Source organism: Nerophis lumbriciformis, linkage group LG31, assembly GCF_033978685.3.
Source record: "Nerophis lumbriciformis linkage group LG31, RoL_Nlum_v2.1, whole genome shotgun sequence".
NCBI lineage: Eukaryota > Metazoa > Chordata > Actinopteri > Syngnathiformes > Syngnathidae > Nerophis > Nerophis lumbriciformis.
Genome location: NC_084578.2, coordinates 6,204,401 through 6,222,396, shown reverse-complemented (window position 1 = coordinate 6,222,396; position 17,996 = coordinate 6,204,401). Strand labels below are relative to the sequence as shown.

The 17,996-nt window shown below is 38.8% G+C and overlaps 1 protein-coding gene across 1 annotated transcript; it reads right to left on the bottom strand.

Moving 5' to 3' along the window:
• Positions 1 to 6,358: 6,358 nt before the first annotated feature.
• On the bottom strand, positions 6,359 to 14,823 carry tex30 (testis expressed 30). Its single transcript, XM_061926487.1, has 5 exons — positions 14,773 to 14,823; positions 9,453 to 9,695; positions 7,287 to 7,332; positions 6,992 to 7,206; positions 6,359 to 6,920 (listed from the first exon to the last, which is right to left on the bottom strand). Exons 1-5 carry the CDS (start codon positions 14,788 to 14,790, stop codon positions 6,759 to 6,761), a joined length of 684 nt encoding a protein of 227 aa, XP_061782471.1. The 5' UTR covers positions 14,791 to 14,823; the 3' UTR covers positions 6,359 to 6,758.
• Positions 14,824 to 17,996: the final 3,173 nt, after the last annotated feature.

Here is a 17,996-nt window from a genome sequence, read left to right as displayed (position 1 = left end):
TAGAAATTCTGTCCATAAAAGTTATGAACAGAATCGGTGACAAAGGGCAGCCTTGGCGGAGTCCAACCCTCACTGGAAACGTGTCCGACTTACTGCCGGCAATGCGGACCAAGCTCTGACACTGATCATACCGGGAGCGGACCGCCAAAATCAGACAGTCCGATACCCCATACTCTCTGAGCACTCCCCACAGGACTTCCCGAGGGACACGGTCGAATGCCTTGTCCAAGTCCACAAAACACATGTAGACTGGTTGGGCAAACTCCCATGCACCCTCAAGGACCCTGCCCAGAGTATAGAGCTGGTCCACAGTTCCACGACCAGGACGAAAACCACACTGTTCCTCCTGAATCCGAGGTTCGACTATCCGGCGTAGCCTCCTCTCCAGTACACCTGAATAGACCTTACCGGGAAGGCTGAGGAGTGTGATCCCACGATAGTTAGAACACACCCTCCGGTTCCCCTTCTTAAAGAGAGGAACCACCACCCCGGTCTGCCAATCCAGAGGTACCGCCCCCGATGTCCACGCGATGCTGCAGAGTCTTGTCAACCAAGACAGCCCCACAGCATCCAGAGCCTTAAGGAACTCTGGGCGGATCTCATCCACCCCCGGGGCCTTGTATATATATATATACATACATCAGTGACGTGCGGTGAGGTTGATGGCTGGTGAGGCACTGACTTCATCACAGTCAGATTTACAAACATATGAACCCTAAAGAGTATCTTATTCACCATTTGATTGGCAGCAGTTAACGGGTTATGTTTAAAAGCTCATACCAGCATTCTTCCCTGCTTGGCACTCAGCATCACGGCTTGGAATTGGGGGTTAAATCGCCAAAAATGATTCCCAGGCGCGGCGCCGCTGCTGCCCACTGCTCCCCTCACCTCCCAGGGGGTGATCAAGGGGATGGGTCAAATGCAGAGGACAAATTTCATTACACCTAGTGTGTGTGTGACAATCATTGCTACTTTAACTTAACTTTAACTTTACACATACAAACTGTAGCACACAAAAAAGCACATTTAATAAAAAAAAACGTTATTATGGTCTTACCTTTACTTAGAAATTAAGTCCATGCGCCACAACTAAAGCCCTCACTTAAACTTTCCACGTGCAAGATTGAATCTATTTAAAAAAGTGTAACCGAGGGTTTATAAATGTCGCCTATACTGTATGAAACTACAAAATAACAAACACGGAGGCTCCAGTTTACACGAGGACCACTTTATTTACCTTCTTTCAAAAACCTCCGCAACGTGACATCACTTCCGCTCTTGGCGCCTTCAAAATAAGAGATCAAGGCATATACTGTATAACAGCGCATAACAGGAACTTAACATCACAAAGAGGAAAGCCCATGAAAATAGGTTACAAAAGTTATTTAATAAGAAGCCAAAAAGTGCAAAAACAATAATGTTTGTGTTGGAGGAGTTGTGAATTAGGTACACCTGCAGTCTGCAGGTGTACCTAATGTTGTGTCCCTGCAGTCATTCACAACTCCTCCAACACCAACATTATTGTTTTTGCACTTTTTGGCTTCTTATGAAATAATTTTTTAAAATAGATTCAATCTTGCACGTGGAAAGTTTAAGTGTGGGCTTTAGTTGATATAACAATTCTACGGCGGGGGTGCAGGAGGCGAGCCTCAGCCAGTGCGTCTTTTGCAGCCGTTTTATGATCGCTCAGCACAAGAAATACGTTACACACATACATTTGTTGACAAAATACACTGTACATTGTATACTTCAGCTAACTAAACTATGGAAATGTATAATATAGTTCATATAGCAATACAGTCTCACTGCACAGCAGGCCAGCAGTTAGCCGCGTCATTGCGCAATCCATGTTGAGGCACTGAGTGACGTGCCTCAACTGGCTGCTGATCACCGCACCGTCTCTTCTCAGTATTTGAACGGCAAATGTGAAAATTCAGCGATTTTGAATAAAAATAGTCTAAAACTGGTGAAGTTAAATGGAAAATAACTTTATAGTATAATCACTGGATACATATAACATTTTAATTTTTCTTTTTACATTTGTTTTCTTTCCATGATGGCACCTCACCTGCCTCTAGTGACTGCACGTCACTGACATACATACATGCTTACATATACGTGTGTGTGTGTATAAAGTTGGTCTGGTATATGTATGTGTATATATATATATACATTTACCCATACTTTGACGTCTCTATATCCGCTTTACCTTGCATGTCACCGGATTGCGTCCAAATGCCACGTTTTCATAGACTTTTGTTCATTTTGGGTTTTTTCCCCCCAGTTGCTAAAATCTCTTTCTTTTTTTTTCTTTTTTCTTTTTTTTCTTTTTTTTATGTCCTGTCCAGCTTCTCAGGCAAATCATATAGTTGATGTAGATGCCCATGTCGGCTGTTCAGATTTACTTTACAAAAGAGAAGTGTAGGATACTTCTCTTGTTGCCTTATTTGTATTTGACTTTATTAAATGTATTTATATTATCATTTAGTGCAGCCGGGCCGGAGCAGGAGGGGATAGAAAGAGAAAAAAAAAGAAGACAGAGGGGGAAATTGTGGGGACAAGAGGGGGATTAGACAGAGAGACAAAAACAACAACAGCAAACAACAACAACAACAACAATAGAGCAACATCAGCAAATATGACATGTACAAATATGATGGTAAAAGTAATAGCAAATAAGCAGTTAGCGAAAAATAAAAAATAATACAGAAATGACAATGAGCATTATTACACTACAAATGGATCAATACAAATACCAATAGAAATAGCGCTATTGATAATGAACAATACCGATAATTTACCTTTATTATCAACAATACAGTTGTTTAAATGCAACAATACATATACGTAATGATAACTTGAGATACGAAAGAATGCAGAAAAATGGAGGGGGAGAAAGAGAAGCAACCTACATTAACCTTGTAGATTGTTATAGTCACAATAGGTTAAGCTTTGTCAGTGTGCCATGTGTTACACCCAGTTTACCCTAGGGCAACAACGTTAATATATGTTTGATGAAACGTGATTATGTGCATGAGTGTAAGTATGCATATGTACTTGTATATGTACAGAATGTGTATATGTGTTTGTACAATGAATGTATATGTACAGAATGTGTATATGTGTTTGTACAGTGAATGTATATGTACAGTATGTGTATGTGTATGTTTGTATATTGAATGTGCGTGTGGATGTACGAACATTAGGTAGGTAAATATGTACTGTATTTGTGTATGTATGTGGGAGCGTAGGTACCTATGTACGTATGTGAGCATACGTGAATTTGCATGTACAATACATTCGACTCCCAGAGTGCGTGGGAGCCAGAGCACGGCCCCATCACCCCCGAGAGCCCAACCCACAAACAGGAGGCGTGGTGCCCAGGGAACCAGGGACCACCGCCCCCACGCAGCCAAGCCGGCCAGCGACAGGAACCCCAGAGCCCGACCCACCGTACCGCCCACAAGGGCCAGCAGCAGGCCGCAGACAGACGCACCCGGCGGAGGACAGGGCACGAGAAAAGCAGGGGACAGCCAGACCCCAAGCCAGCGAGAGACCACACCCCACACGGGCAGAAAGGCGAGACGCCCCACCCGAAGGACCCAGAGACTCCCCGCAACCGGACGGGAAGACCGCCCCCGCCCCACCGGCAACCGGGCCCCCACGAGCCCACCCCCCACCCCCGGAGAGCGCGGCGAGGCCAGCCCCCGGCCACCCCACCCAAACCGGCCGCCGCAGGACCACCCAGGCACAGGGCCACGGGAACCACCCACCCCACCCGCAGGGACTCCAACGATGGAGATGGAACAACCAGCAACCGCCCCGCCGAGCCCCCCCCCTGAGGGAGGGGAAAAATTAAAAAATAATATTAATAAAATATATTTTAAAAATAAATAAATAAATAAATAAATAAATTAATTAATTAAAAAAAAAAAGAATTAAAAGAAGATCACAGACATGCTGACAAACAAGGTCACTACCCCAGCAACTGGCCGACTCGCAGCACCTCGGAATACCTTGCAGCACCAAGCTACCACAATAGACGCAGGGACTAGGCCCAACAGGCCCCAACCAAGACGGGCACCCGGAAGGGATGGACAGCGGGACCCAGGAGCTCCAGACACGCAGTTCGGATGCAGTAGCCTGAGGCGTCGACCCCCGTCTGACAGGCAGGCCCAGAGCGTACCCCCAGAAATATACATACATACATACACACATACACATACACATACACACATACATACCCACACATACACATATATACATATACATACACATATGTACACATACACATATATAAACATACATACATACACACACATATACATACATATACACAGTTCGTCAGCCCCGACTAAAATCTCTTTCTAAGTCCAAATAAAGCGGCTAAAACTTTTAGCCGCTTTATTTGGAGCCTTTTAGTCTAAAAGGCTCCAAGTAGGTCCAGGTGCCCATTAAACTCCTAAGTTAACTGCCTGCATGAGTCCATGAGTTTACATGAATCGAGCCTTCTGGGACGACTCTAACTCGGTGATGTCATTACTCATTCAATAAATAAAGCCAATGAAGCTGATTTTAAACACAGTTTTGAATTTAATTCTGAGAGGGCAGCATGCGCAGTTTCTATAAAGAACGGCTCTCAAACGGACAAATTACAACTACGAATCGGTTCTCATCTTCACTACAAAGAGCCGTTCAAAACACTCGACTCGTTCGCGAACGTCACATCTCTATTAAGTACAAGAATGTGACTTGACGAATTCATTTAATGGGTTCAATTCTCCAATAAGTGCACGACTTGTAACAGAGAGAGTGCAGCAAAATATATGTCGTTAACTTAGTGAAATGTAGGGTACTTTTGTGTGAGTGTCAATAAATATTCTTTGTTTTTGACAATAAAATCTAATTTTTATTGCAACATTTAAAACAACTATGTTTGAGTTGTCATATCTTGTTTATGTTTCACATTTCTGAGTCTCATTTACAGGTGTGACACTAATGATTGCAGCAGTGTATAGTTTGTGGTGTGCTGTGCCCTACAAAGTGTTACTACTGTAAGTATTGTACTTATTACGCACCAGCTGTTTGATTGTACCGTGCATCTTAGTTGTCGTTTAAAGCTAATCAGTAGCATGTCAATAACAAAACCAATTTAAAAACGAGCTGATTATGACAACTGACTGCAAGTTGTTATATCTTTTTTAGACATCACATTTCAGAGTCTCATTTGCAGGTATGACACTCATTTGCATTTGTAAGTCCAAGACGTTAGATGGCAGAAGTGTATAGTTTTTTTTTTTGTTTTGTTGTGTTGCGCCCTACAAAATGTTAATACTGTAAGTATTGCACTTATTATGCATTAGCTGTTTGATTGTACCGTGCATGTTAGTTGTAGTTTTCAGTAACACATCTGGATGTGTTGAAGTCGCCATGTGAAATATCTAATGTTAATCAGTAGCATGTCAATAGCAACGCTAATTCAAAAACGAGCTGATTATGACAACTGAGTTCAAGTTTTTATATATTTTTTAGATATCACATTTGGGAGTCTCATTTGCAGGTATGACACTCATTTGCAATTGTGGTTGCAAGTCCAAGAGGTTAGATGGCAGAACTGTATAGTTTATGGTGTGGTTTTTTTGGTGTGTTGCGCCCTACAAAGTGTTAATACTGTAAGTATTGTACTTATTACATACTTGCCAACCCTCCCGGATTTTACGGGAGATTCCCGAAATTCAGCGCCTCTCCCGAAAACCTCCCGGGACAAATTTTCTTCCGAAAATCTCCCGAAATTCAGGCGGAGCTGGAGGCCACGCCCCCTCCAGCTCCATGCGGACCTGAGTCCGCTTTCCCACAATATAAAGAACGTCTACAGTAAAGCAGTCCGTCTTCCGTATATATAGAATAGAACAAGGATGGACAATTCAACCCTTAACTCAACAATGAGTAGATGAGTGTTAGGTGTGTGTATATGTGTAAATAAATGAACACTGAAATTCAAGTATTTCTTTTATTTATATATATATATATATAGCTAGAATTCACTGAAAGTCATTTATTTCTTATATATATATATATATATATATATATATATATATATATATATATATATATATATCCATCCATCCATTTTCTACCGCTTATTCCCTTCGGGGTCGCAGGGATATATATATATATATATATATATATATATATTTATGTATATATATATATATATATATATATATATATATATGAAATACTTGACTTGGTGAATTCTAGCTGTAAATATACTCCTCCCCTCTTAACCACGCCCCCGCCCCAACCACGCCCCCCGCACCCACCCCCACCCCCCACCTCCCGAAATTGGAGGTCTCAAGGTTGGCAAGTATGACTTATTACGCACCAGCTGTTTGATTGTACCGTGCATCTTAGTTGTCGTTTTTCCTAACAAATTTGGAGGTGTTGAAGTTGCCATGTGAATTCGCTAAAGCTAATCAGTAGCATGTCAATAACAAAACCAATTTAAAAACGAGCTGATTATGACAACTGTCTTCAAGTTGTTGTATCTTTTTTTTTTTAGATATCATATTTCTGAGTCCCCTCCAAGGTTTCTCATTGTATCCCATTGGGTTGAGTTTTTTTTTCTTGCCCTGATGTGGCATCTGAGCCGTTGTGGCTTGTGCAGCCCTTTGAGACACTCGTGATTTAGGACTATATGAATAAATATTGATTGATTGATTGATTGATCCCTACATTTATTACATGACCCGGCAAAATCAAACTTCCCATTTACTCAGCCAGGTGAGGACGTGAGAGTTGACCTCCTGTAAGACGGACTCCTCCGACCGCCCTGACATCTTCAGGCCGTGGCTTCCTCCATCCAGCCAGAAAACCTCCGCTTGAGCCTTCATGGCCTTCACCGTGCCGTCAAAAAGAACCTTGACGGAGAAAAATCGTGAAACAAACACGGTGACGGTCAAAAGGGGGGAAAAAATGTAAAAAAAGATACCCTGTCGCACATGTTGTCCTCTGTGCCCGACACGAAGAGGACAGATGTGTTTGCAGGAAGCCCCCTGAGATCTGCACTCCGTTGTCGATGGGCAGGAGAGTGTCCTGGGGGGTGCAGAGGGAAGGACAGACAGATGACTCCCTGAACAGCGCCGTCCAATTCCTCACTGAGTTGCTTGGCCAGGGCAGCAGCAGCACGGCAGCCCATGGACCGGCCTGGTGGAGGAACAAATCAAACACATTTGGTCTGGTGTCGTAAGAAAAGTACAACTCTGCACTATTTATTAGCAGCTCACCTCCGAAGAATATGTGCTTCAAACTATGCAATGTTTTGAAGTAGAGCTGGTGGAAAAGCAAGGACAGGAAATGATTAGACATGTATCCATTGTTACTGTGAATATATACAGTAGGTATTAGTATCACATATCTTTTAGCTTTTTTTTCAAATTAATTAGATGATTTTTGCTCTTTTTTTAATTTTTTAACAGTTATTTTTTTAATCCAACAATATGTTTCGGGCCGACACAACTGCAGCTGCGGGCCACACTTTGGACACGCCTGTGTTAATTTAATGCTTTAGGTGACAAAGTGTATGATTAATAATTATTACACAGGTAAAAAAAAGGGGAAAAAATGTGAAAAAGCAGAAATGTTCAGAATTATTTTTTTTTACCAAACAAAAAAAATACAAATGGCTCCACATACTTTAACTTTTCAGTATGAGATCCTTGAAAGAAGAAGTTTGGACACGCCTGAGTTATTAGTATCACATGTTTTGCTTTTTTTCGCATTATATAACACATTGTTGTTTTTTTTACAATTTTTCTGTTATTTTTTAATTCAACAATTTTCAACGACAAAGCTGCAGCTGCGGGTCACACTTTGGGCACCCCTGTGTTCATTTAAAGTTTGAGGTGACAAAGTGTATGATTATTAATTGTTACACAGGTAATAAAACAGTAAAAAAAAAAAAAGTAATTTAATGAAAAAAAGCAGAAATGTTCAAATTTTTTTTTTTTTTTTTTTACAAAAAAAAAATCTAAATGACCCCACATACTTTAGACTTTTCAGTATGAGACTCTTGATGAAGCAGTTAAGACATACAATAGTTATTAATATAATATTTTTTTTTTAGCTTTTTTTCACATTAATTCAGATTTTAGCTCTTTTTTAAGTTAATTTTTTAATCCAACAGTATGTTTCGGGCCGACACAACTGCAGCTGCGGGCCGCACTTTGGACACGCCTGTGTTAATTTAATGCTTTAGGTGACAAAGTGTATGATTAATAATTATTACACAGGTAAAAAAAAGGGGAAAAAAATGTGAAAAAGCAGAAATGTTCAGAATTTTTTTTTTACCAAACAAACAAAATACAAATGGCTCTACATGCTTTAACTTTTCAGTATGAGATCCTTGAAGGAAGAAGTTTGGACACGCCTGAGTTATTAGTATCACATGTTTTGCTTTTGTTTTCGCATTATATAACACATTGTTGGTTTTTTTACATTTTTTCTGTTATTTTTCAATTCAACAATTTTCAACGACAAAGCTGCAGCTGCGGGTCACACTTTGGGCACCCCTGTGTTTATTTAAAGTTTGAGGTGACAAAGTGTATGATTATTAATTGTTACACAGGTAATAAAACAGTAAAAAAAAAAAAAAGTAATTTAATGAAAAAAAGCAGAAATGTTCAGATTTTTTTTTTTTTTTTTTTTACAAAAAAAAAATCTAAATGACCCCACATACTTTAGACTTTTCAGTATGAGACTCTTGATGAAGCAGTTAAGACATACAATAGTTATTAATATAATTTTTTTTTTTTAGCTTTTTTTCACATTAATTCAGATTTTAGCTCTTTTTTAAGTTAATTTTTTAATCCAACAGTATGTTTCGGGCCGACAAAACTGGAGCTGCGGGCCGCACTTTGGACACGCCTGTGTTAATTTAATGCTTTAGGTGACAAAGTGTATGATTAATAATTATTACACAGGTAAAAAAAAAAAGAGGAAAAAAATGTGAAATAACAGAAATGTTCAAAAAAAAATTTTTTTTAACCAAACAAAAAAAATACAAATGGCCCCACATACTTTAACTTTTCAGTATGAGATCCTTGAAGGAAGAAGTTTGGACACGCCTGAGTCCTTTAGTTTTTTTTTCTCGCATTATATCACAAATGTTTATACTGCTACTTTTTTATCCAACACTATGTTTGGGGCCAACAAAACTGCATCGCACTTTGGACACCCCTGTGTTGATTTAAAGTTTTTTGCATGATCAGATTGTTCTCAAGTTTAAAAGGCATGCAATATTTCTGTTGAAAATGAACGAACAAATAAGTTTTAGTAAGAAAGATAACGTGCCTTCTTAATGCACATCATTTCCGGGCCACATGAAACGATGTAGCGGGCCAGATGTGGCCCCCGAGCCTTGACTTTCAGACTTGTGATTTCAATGAACTTACCCACGCTGCACGGTAAGCCTTGACTCGATGTGCAAGGTTTAAACCTTTGCACGTGAAACGCAGGCAAAGGAAGCCATTTGAAGCCAAAGCATGTGCCAGGGAAATGAGATGTTTAAAGTTCATGTCTCCTCCAGCTCCATGTGTGAGGATGACTCCAGTGGTAACGTGACTCTCAGGTGAGGAGGCTGGGACGCACACGGCCGCGTCCAGAAACTTGTTCCCAAACGGCACTTTCACCTTGTCCTGAGAAACACAAGTCAGTCTTGAAAGTATCATTGATCACTCCCATCATAATATTCTGCTTGATGCTAGCTGTTCATTCTCATTTTCACATACAGGTAAAAGCCAGTAAATTAGAATATTTTGAAAAACTTGATTTATTTCAGTAATTGCATTCAAAAGGTGTAACTTGTACATTATATTTATTCATTGCACACAGACTGATGCATTCAAATGTTTATTTCATTTAATTTTGATGATTTGAAGTGGCAACAAATGAAAATCCAAAATTCCGTGTGTCACAAAATTAGAATATTACTTAAGGCTAATACAAAAAAGGGATTTTTAGAAATGTTGGCCAACTGAAAAGTATGAAAATGAAAAATATGAGCATGTACAATACTCAATACTTGGTTGGAGCTCCTTTTGCCTCAATTACTGCGTTAATGCGGCGTGGCATGGAGTCGATGAGTTTCTGGCACTGCTCAGGTGTTATGAGAGCCCAGGTTGCTCTGATAGTGGCCTTCAACTCTTCTGCGTTTTTGGGTCTGGCATTCTGCATCTTCCTTTTCACAATACCCCACAGATTTTCTATGGGGCTAAGGTCAGGGGAGTTGGCGGGCCAATTTAGGACAGAAATACCATGGTCCGTAAACCAGGCACGGGTAGATTTTGCGCTGTGTGCAGGCGCCAAGTCCTGTTGGAACTTGAAATCTCCATCTCCATAGAGCAGGTCAGCAGCAGGAAGCATGAAGTGCTCTAAAACTTGCTGGTAGACGGCTGCGTTGACCCTGGATCTCAGCAAACAGAGTGGACCGACACCAGCAGATGACATGGCACCCCAAACCATCACTGATGGTGGAAACTTTACATTAGACTTCAGGCAACGTGGATCCTGTGCCTCTCCTGTCTTCCTCCAGACTCTGGGACCTCGATTTCCAAAGGAAATGCAAAATTTTCATGGTTGGGTGATGGTTTGGGGTGCCATGTCATCTGCTGGTGTCGGTCCACTCTGTTTCCTGAGATCCAGGGTCAACACAGCCGTCTACCAGCAAGTTTTAGAGCACTTCATGCTTCCTGCTGCTGACCTGCTCTATGGAGATGGAGATTTCAAGTTCCAATAGGACTTGGCGCCTGCACACAGCGCAAAATCTACCCGTGCCTGGTTTACGGACCATGGTATTTCTGTTCTAAATTGGCCTGCCAACTCCCCTGCCCTTAGCCCCATAGAAAATCTGTGGGGTATTGTGAAAAGGAAGATGCAGAATGCCAGACCCAAAAACGCAGAAGAGTTGAAGGCCACTATCAGAGCAACCTGGGCTCTCATAACACCTGAGCAGTGCCAGAAACTCATCGACTCCATGCCACGCCGCATTAACGCAGTAATTGAGGCAAAAGGAGCTCCAACCAAGTATTGAGTATTGTACATGCTCATATTTTTCATTTTCATACTTTTCAGTTGGCCAACATTTCTAAAAATCCCTTTTTTGTATTAACCTTAAGTAATATTCTAATTTTGTGACACACGGAATTTTGGATTTTCATTTGTTGCCACTTCAAATCATCAAAATTAAATGAAATAAACATTTGAATGCATCAGTCTGTGTGCAATGAATAAATATAATGTACAAGTTACACCTTTTGAATGCAATTACTGAAATAAATCAAGTTTTTCAAAATATTCTAATTTACTGGCTTTTACCTGTATAGTTTAGGTTTTGCGTCTAGTTAACTCACATAATGTTGTACAAACTTTTATAACGTTTTATATTCAAATGGTTTTAGTTCTGCACATAAAAAAGTTGTACTAGTTTGTATTTACCTCGCAAAACTTGTCCATAGTGATGGGTCCGGCAACACCGATGCATCGGCGCATGCGTCGAGCTCATAGAGCAAAACCCTGTGTCGGTGCGCGTACCGCTTTTAGAAAGTCACGTGAGCGATCATGAGCTGTTTTGGTCACGTGACCGATACGCGAACTGTGTCGCACTGACGCCTCCTCTGTGCCCTGTGAGCGGGTCTTTTCTACAGCCGGAGAAATAATAACTAAGAAGAGAAATCGTCTAAATACGTCGGAAAAACTTTTTTTTTTTTTTTTTATAAAAATGTGTAAAAAAATAAAATCAAAAAAATTCCCAGTCCACAATCATCCACAACACGTTCTCTTAGATTTCCATGTTATGATACATGTGCACATTATTTATTGACTGTATCTAAAAAAGATAAAAATATATTTGTATTTAAATGAAGATATGAAATACCGGTAATCCTAAATGAAATACAATGACTTGGTTTATATTATTGTATATACTAGGGCAGGGGTCACCAACGCGGTGCCCGCGGTCACCAGGTAGCCCGTAAGGACCAGATCAGTCGCCCGCTGGCCTGTTCTAAAAATAGCTCAAAGAGCAGCACTTACCAGTGAGCTGCCTCTATTTTTTACATTTTATTTATTTACTAGCAAGCTGGTCTCGCTTTGCTCGACATTTTTAATTCTAAAAGAGACAAAACTCAAATAGAATTTGAAAATCCAAGACTTGGTCTTCACTTGGAATAAGCGGTAGAAAATGGATGGATGGATGGGTCTTCACTTGTTTAAATACATTCATTTATTTTTTACTTTGCTTCTTATTACTTTTAGAAATACAATTTTAGAGAAAAAATACAACCTTAAAAATGATTTTAGGATTTTTAAACAAATATACCTTTTTACCTTTTAAATGTCTTCCTCTTCTTTCCTGACAATTTAAATCAATGTTCAAGTAAATTTATTTATTTTTTTATTGTAAAGAATAATAAATATTTTAGCTTCTGTTTTTTCGACGAAGAATATTTGTGAAATATTTCTTCAAACTTACTATGATTAAAATTCAAAAAAATTATTCTGGCAAATCTAGAAAATCTGTAGAATCAAATTTAAATCTTATTTCAAAGTATTTTGAATTTCTTTTAAAATTTTTGTTCTGGAAAATCTAGAAGAAATACTGATTTGTCTTTGTTAGAAATATAGCTTGGTCCAATTTGTTAAATATTCTAACAAAGTGCAGATTGGATTTTAACCAATTTAAAACATGTCATCAAAATTCTAAAATGTATCTTAATCAGGAACAATTACTAATGATGTTCCATAAATTTTTTTTTTTATTTTTTCAAAAAGATTCAAATAAGCTAGTTTTTCCTCTTCTTTTTGTCGGTTGAATTTTGAATTTTAAAGAGTCGAAATTGAAGATAAACTATGTTTCAAAATTTTATTTTAAATTTTTTCGTGTTTTCTCCTCTTTTAAACCGTTCAATTAAGTGTTTTTTTCATCATTTATTCTCTACAAAAAACCTTCCGTAAAAGGAAAAAAAAATGTACGACGGAATGATAGACAGAAATACCCATTTTTTAATATATATATACATTTATTTATTTAGCTATTCTTGTTTAAATCACACTTACGTGTAACTTACAAATGACAATATATTTATTTATTTAAGTGTGTATCAAACTGGTAGCCCTTCGCATTAATCAGTACCCAAGAAGTAGTTTTTGGTTTCAAAAAGGTTGGTGACCCCTGTACTAGGGCATAAAATCAGTGTCAGTTGAGTCGGTCCATAGGTTGCCTGTAGGGATTTTTAATGTCCAGCAGATGTCAGTATTTAGTGACACAGTATCGACACAGTATCAAAACAGTTTTGCAATGTGTCGAAACGCTTCATGACGCCTCATCAACCCATCACTACTTGTCCATCTCCAACTTCTGCAATTACAAGCAACTTCCGGTAACCCAGGGCGGAAGTGCATGAAGCCGTTCCTATGGGGCAGGGCCGACATCCGGGCAACTGAGCTACATACGGGTTCTTCGAGCCATAGCAACCTGACTGGCGTTGAAAACAAACCGTCGCCATTACTCTTTAACCTGTCGACCTGCGCTGATTAAACCCGTCATTCTGCCTCCAAAATGCCAAAAAAATGTGTTGTTTTTGGTTGTGCAAACCACAACTGGAAACAGGGAAAACAAAGGTCGTATTTTGTTCTGCCAAAGCGTGCTAAAAGCCCACAGAGACGAGACAAATGGCTCGCAGCTTTACACCGGGAAAACGAGGACGGTTCTCACTGGAGTCCCCCAAAATCCCGGGTCGTGTGTTCGGATCACTTCGTTTCTGGTAAATATAAGGAACAAAAATCCACCTTCTTAAGCACAACTTGGCTATACCGTCCATGCTAATGTTGAACCCGTTGAATTTTTACTGAATAACGTTCGACAGCTGAAGTTGTTGTTGTTGCGCAACAATAACATACGGTATAAAGGCTATTTCCAGTAATTCAGCAAATAATAAATCATAATACTGAACTGAATTTGAATGAGCTCTCTACAGATATAATAAATATACAGATACTGGTAGCCACCGTGTCATCCTTATTATCATTTATCAACATACCTTGGGTGATTTAACAATTTTTATGTGATTTATTTGTTATATAACAACCAAAGCTAACAACCGACCTGGTGCGCTTGTGAGGTAGACATAAAGATTTCCAAATTCCATGTCCGGCCATTGTGTAGGATTATCAGTCCACGCATCTGCTGGAAGGCGGTAAGGGCAGTCGTTTAATCCAACTACAGAACATTTTAACTCGTATCTTAACCTAGCCTCACTGGAAATACTATTTACATAATCATACGCCATTTAGAACAGTTTAAAATGCCGTGAAACCTCGTTAAATGCCTTTTCTGTCAATGCTGTGTTCGCTGTGAGCTGGTTTGTTTTCAACGAATTCAATATGGCGACCGCGTTGCTAGGGGATTGGAGGGCGGAAGTGACGTAGGTCCGCCCTCGCCCATTCCACTTTCTTGAGAGTAAATATTCATTGTATATGTACTAAGCGCTATCAAAATTATTGAAATTAAATCAAAAAGATACATTGGGCGACATTACTACCATTATTATAAATGCTTATAATTCGCCATCCTCTGTACGTACACTTCAAATGTTGTACTTAAAGTTTGTGACGGCGCCTATTAAGACAGTGTAGTATTAATATTACAAAAGGATGATTAAAATACGTCCATGTGTTAGTTATGTTCATATAAAAGTTGTACTAGTTTGTATTTACCTCGCAAAACTTGTCCATCTCCAACTTCCGTCAGTACAAGCAACTTCCGGCGACCAAAACGGAAGTGCATGAAGCCATTTCCGAGTTATTAGTATAACATTTTTAGCTTTTTTTCGCATTACATCACAAATTGTTGCTTTTTTTGTTTTGTTTACTGTTATCTTTTAATCCAACAATATAGAGCTACGGGTTGCACCCCTGTGTTAGTATAAAGTTTGAGGTGACAAAGTGTATGATTATTAATTATTACACGGGTTAAAAAAAAAAAAAGCAAAACAACTTGATTTAATGAGAAAAGCAGAAATGTTCGGATTTTTTTATTTTTGGAAAAGCCATTTCTGTTCCAGTTTCTTGATAGTAAATATTTTATATGTACTAAGCTCTATAAAAAAAAATATTGAAATTAAATAAAATAGATACATTGGGCGACATTACTACCATTATTATAAAGGCTGATAATTCGCCATCCTCTGTTGTACTTAAAGTTTGTGACGGCGCCTATTAAGACAGTGTAGTAGTAATATTACAAAAGGACGAGTACAATATGTCCATGTGTTGGTTCTGTACATATAAAAGTTGTATTAGTTTGTATTTACCTCGCAAAACTTGTCCATCTCCAACTTCCGCCATTACGATCAACTTCCGGTGACCAGAGAGGAAGTGCATTAAGCCGTTTCCGTTCCAGTTCCTTGACAGCAAATATGTATTTTATATGTACTAAGCTACGTCAAAATTATTGAAATTAAAAAAGATACATTGAGTGACATTACTGCCATTATTATACATGTTGATAATTCACCATTCTCTGTACATACACTTAAAATGTTGTACTCATAGACATCTCATAAGTAGACGCAGCATCGAGCGCTACTGCCTACTGGCGCTGACGAGACGTGGAGCCGCCATCTTGGAGTGGTGATCCGCTCCACTCAGTGCAATTCATTTGGCAGGAGCGCATTTAATTCATCTTACTTCACTGAATACCACTGATTTTCACGCGTCATACGTGTAGCTATGATAAAGAACACATGTTATGGCGTGTTTTATTATTCATAGTTTGCTTAATAGTAATAGAATATTCTTATATGCTATAAGTGACCAGGCGTACGAGATCAAAACTGGGAATATTATCCCAGAGAAGGGGGAAAAAACAGTCAGCTATTTTTAAGTTCAAAAAACAATATGATTAGGTTATATATACATGCGTATATCCTACATAAACAATGTATGAATACATTAAATATCTATATATCTTATAGACTGTATCTCTGTTGCTAAAGCAGCAGAGTTTATTCTGTCTTGACACTTTGTATTGATATTTTGTGTTACATTCTTCCCTTAAATAATCATGTTTACAGTGATTGTTTTATATATATTTTTTATGTATGTCGCTTTGGATATTCTGCCAAATACTTAAACATAAACATATATAAACACCTGAAAGTCTTTATATCAGCTAATACCACCAATCTGTTTCACTAGATTCAGAATAAAACCAAATTCTGTTTTACCCAACAATGTTAGTATTTGAATATTTGTACTTGAAGACTTATTCCTGGTTACAATTATACTGTTAAGAAAGTATTGTCTTATAACTAGCCTAAAATGAGAATGCATCATTAATCAGTACTATTGAAGATCGTTGCTCCTTCTCAACTCTGTGGTAATATACTTTTCACAAAATACAACCAATAGTACGTTAATGTTAAATCTTACTTGTGAAAAGTATCCCCCGATTCCTATTTTCAACAGTCCGCTCATTTGAGCAGGACAACGCTGAACACCATCTTTGTTTTCTAACTGTCAACTGTCAGTTTACGCTCATCACCACTTCAAGATGGCGGCCGAATTTCTCGCGTCACAGTAGCCAATGCTGCTTATAACATGTCTATGGTTGTACTTCGTTTGTGACGCGACTATTATGACAGTGTAGTATTAATATTACAAAAAGTCCCTGCTTATTCGTGTCTCTTTTAAGTTTGAATTGCATTCAATTCCCACCTTTGTTGCCAGTATGGCAATGAATGACAACGATTTAGTGTAACTACCCGATCGGTCCACGCATGCGCAAAGTACACGTCACTTACTTAAATTGCAAAAAAAAAATGTTTTTAATAAAACGGATAGCTTGGATAGTAGTGAACAGAATAATAATATAAAAACGAATATTTATATATAAAACAAAAAAACGGAGTATAATCGCCACAATTTCAACCACTTTCGCTCTTGGAGGCGCCTATTTTCTTTTCTTTTTAAAGACTTGATTTTTTTTTATGAGGTACTTCACTTGAATCATCTGTTGCCTCACAATAAGTAGATGTTAAAATTGCCAGTTTTGTGAATGGATGTTTAATAAAGTAGTCAAAAATATTGATTTATTTGCCATCGTTCGGGTTTCAGTACGGTTTCGAAATAAACAATGTATTATTAAATAACATTTGTTTTGTGTGTAATCTTATATGACATTGTAATAAATTACAAAAAAGAAAACCATGGTAACAGCGACGGTGTGCGCGAACATAACAGAAAGTGACGTAGCCTACACTCTTAGAAATAAGGGTTCCAAAAGGGTTCTTCTACAAGGGCTGAGGTTCTAACTGGAACCACTTGCTTCTGAAAAACCCTTTCCAGAAGAAAGGGTTTTTAGTGGAACTCCCTGCGTGGGTTCTAGATGAAACCCTTGAAATACAAAAGGGTTCTTAGTGGAACTCCCTGTGTGGGTTCTAGATGAAACCCTTGAAATACGACAGGGTTCTTAGTGGAACTCCCTGTGTGGGTTCTAGATGAAACCCTTGAAACATGAAAGGGTTCTTAGTGGAACTCCCTGCGTGGGTTCTTTGTAGAACCTCTCATGGGGGGTTCTGGGTGGAGCCTTACACACACCGTTCTAGGTACAACCCTTCATGTTGGGTTCTAGGTAGAACCCTCCAAAAGGGTTCCAGGTGGAACCTTTATGAAAAGGTTCTACCTGGAGCCAAAAAGGGTTCTCCTATGAGGACGAGCCGAAGAACCTTATATGGTTCTACTTAGCACTTTTATTTCTAAGAGTGTAGTTGAGTGCCGCATACGGGTACTTGTTACTTTTTGTCATATTTACAATGTGAACGCACTTATTTGTACCCAAAATGCAAAGCGTAAGAATGGAAATGCGCCAAAATTAAACAAAACCTTAAAAATACAAAATATAAAACAATTGTCAATTGTATACAGCATTTTATAGTCAG

Bases quoted from the DNA above. Each gene is read 5' to 3' on its own strand.
- tex30 (XM_061926487.1), bottom strand. The intron at 7,333-9,452 runs GTAAGTTCATTG...CTTTTCCACCAG, and splicing joins AGGCTTACCGTGCAGCGTGG to CTCTACTTCAAAACATTGCA. The intron at 6,921-6,991 runs GTATCTTTTTTT...TTCTCCGTCAAG, and splicing joins AGGACAACATGTGCGACAGG to GTTCTTTTTGACGGCACGGT.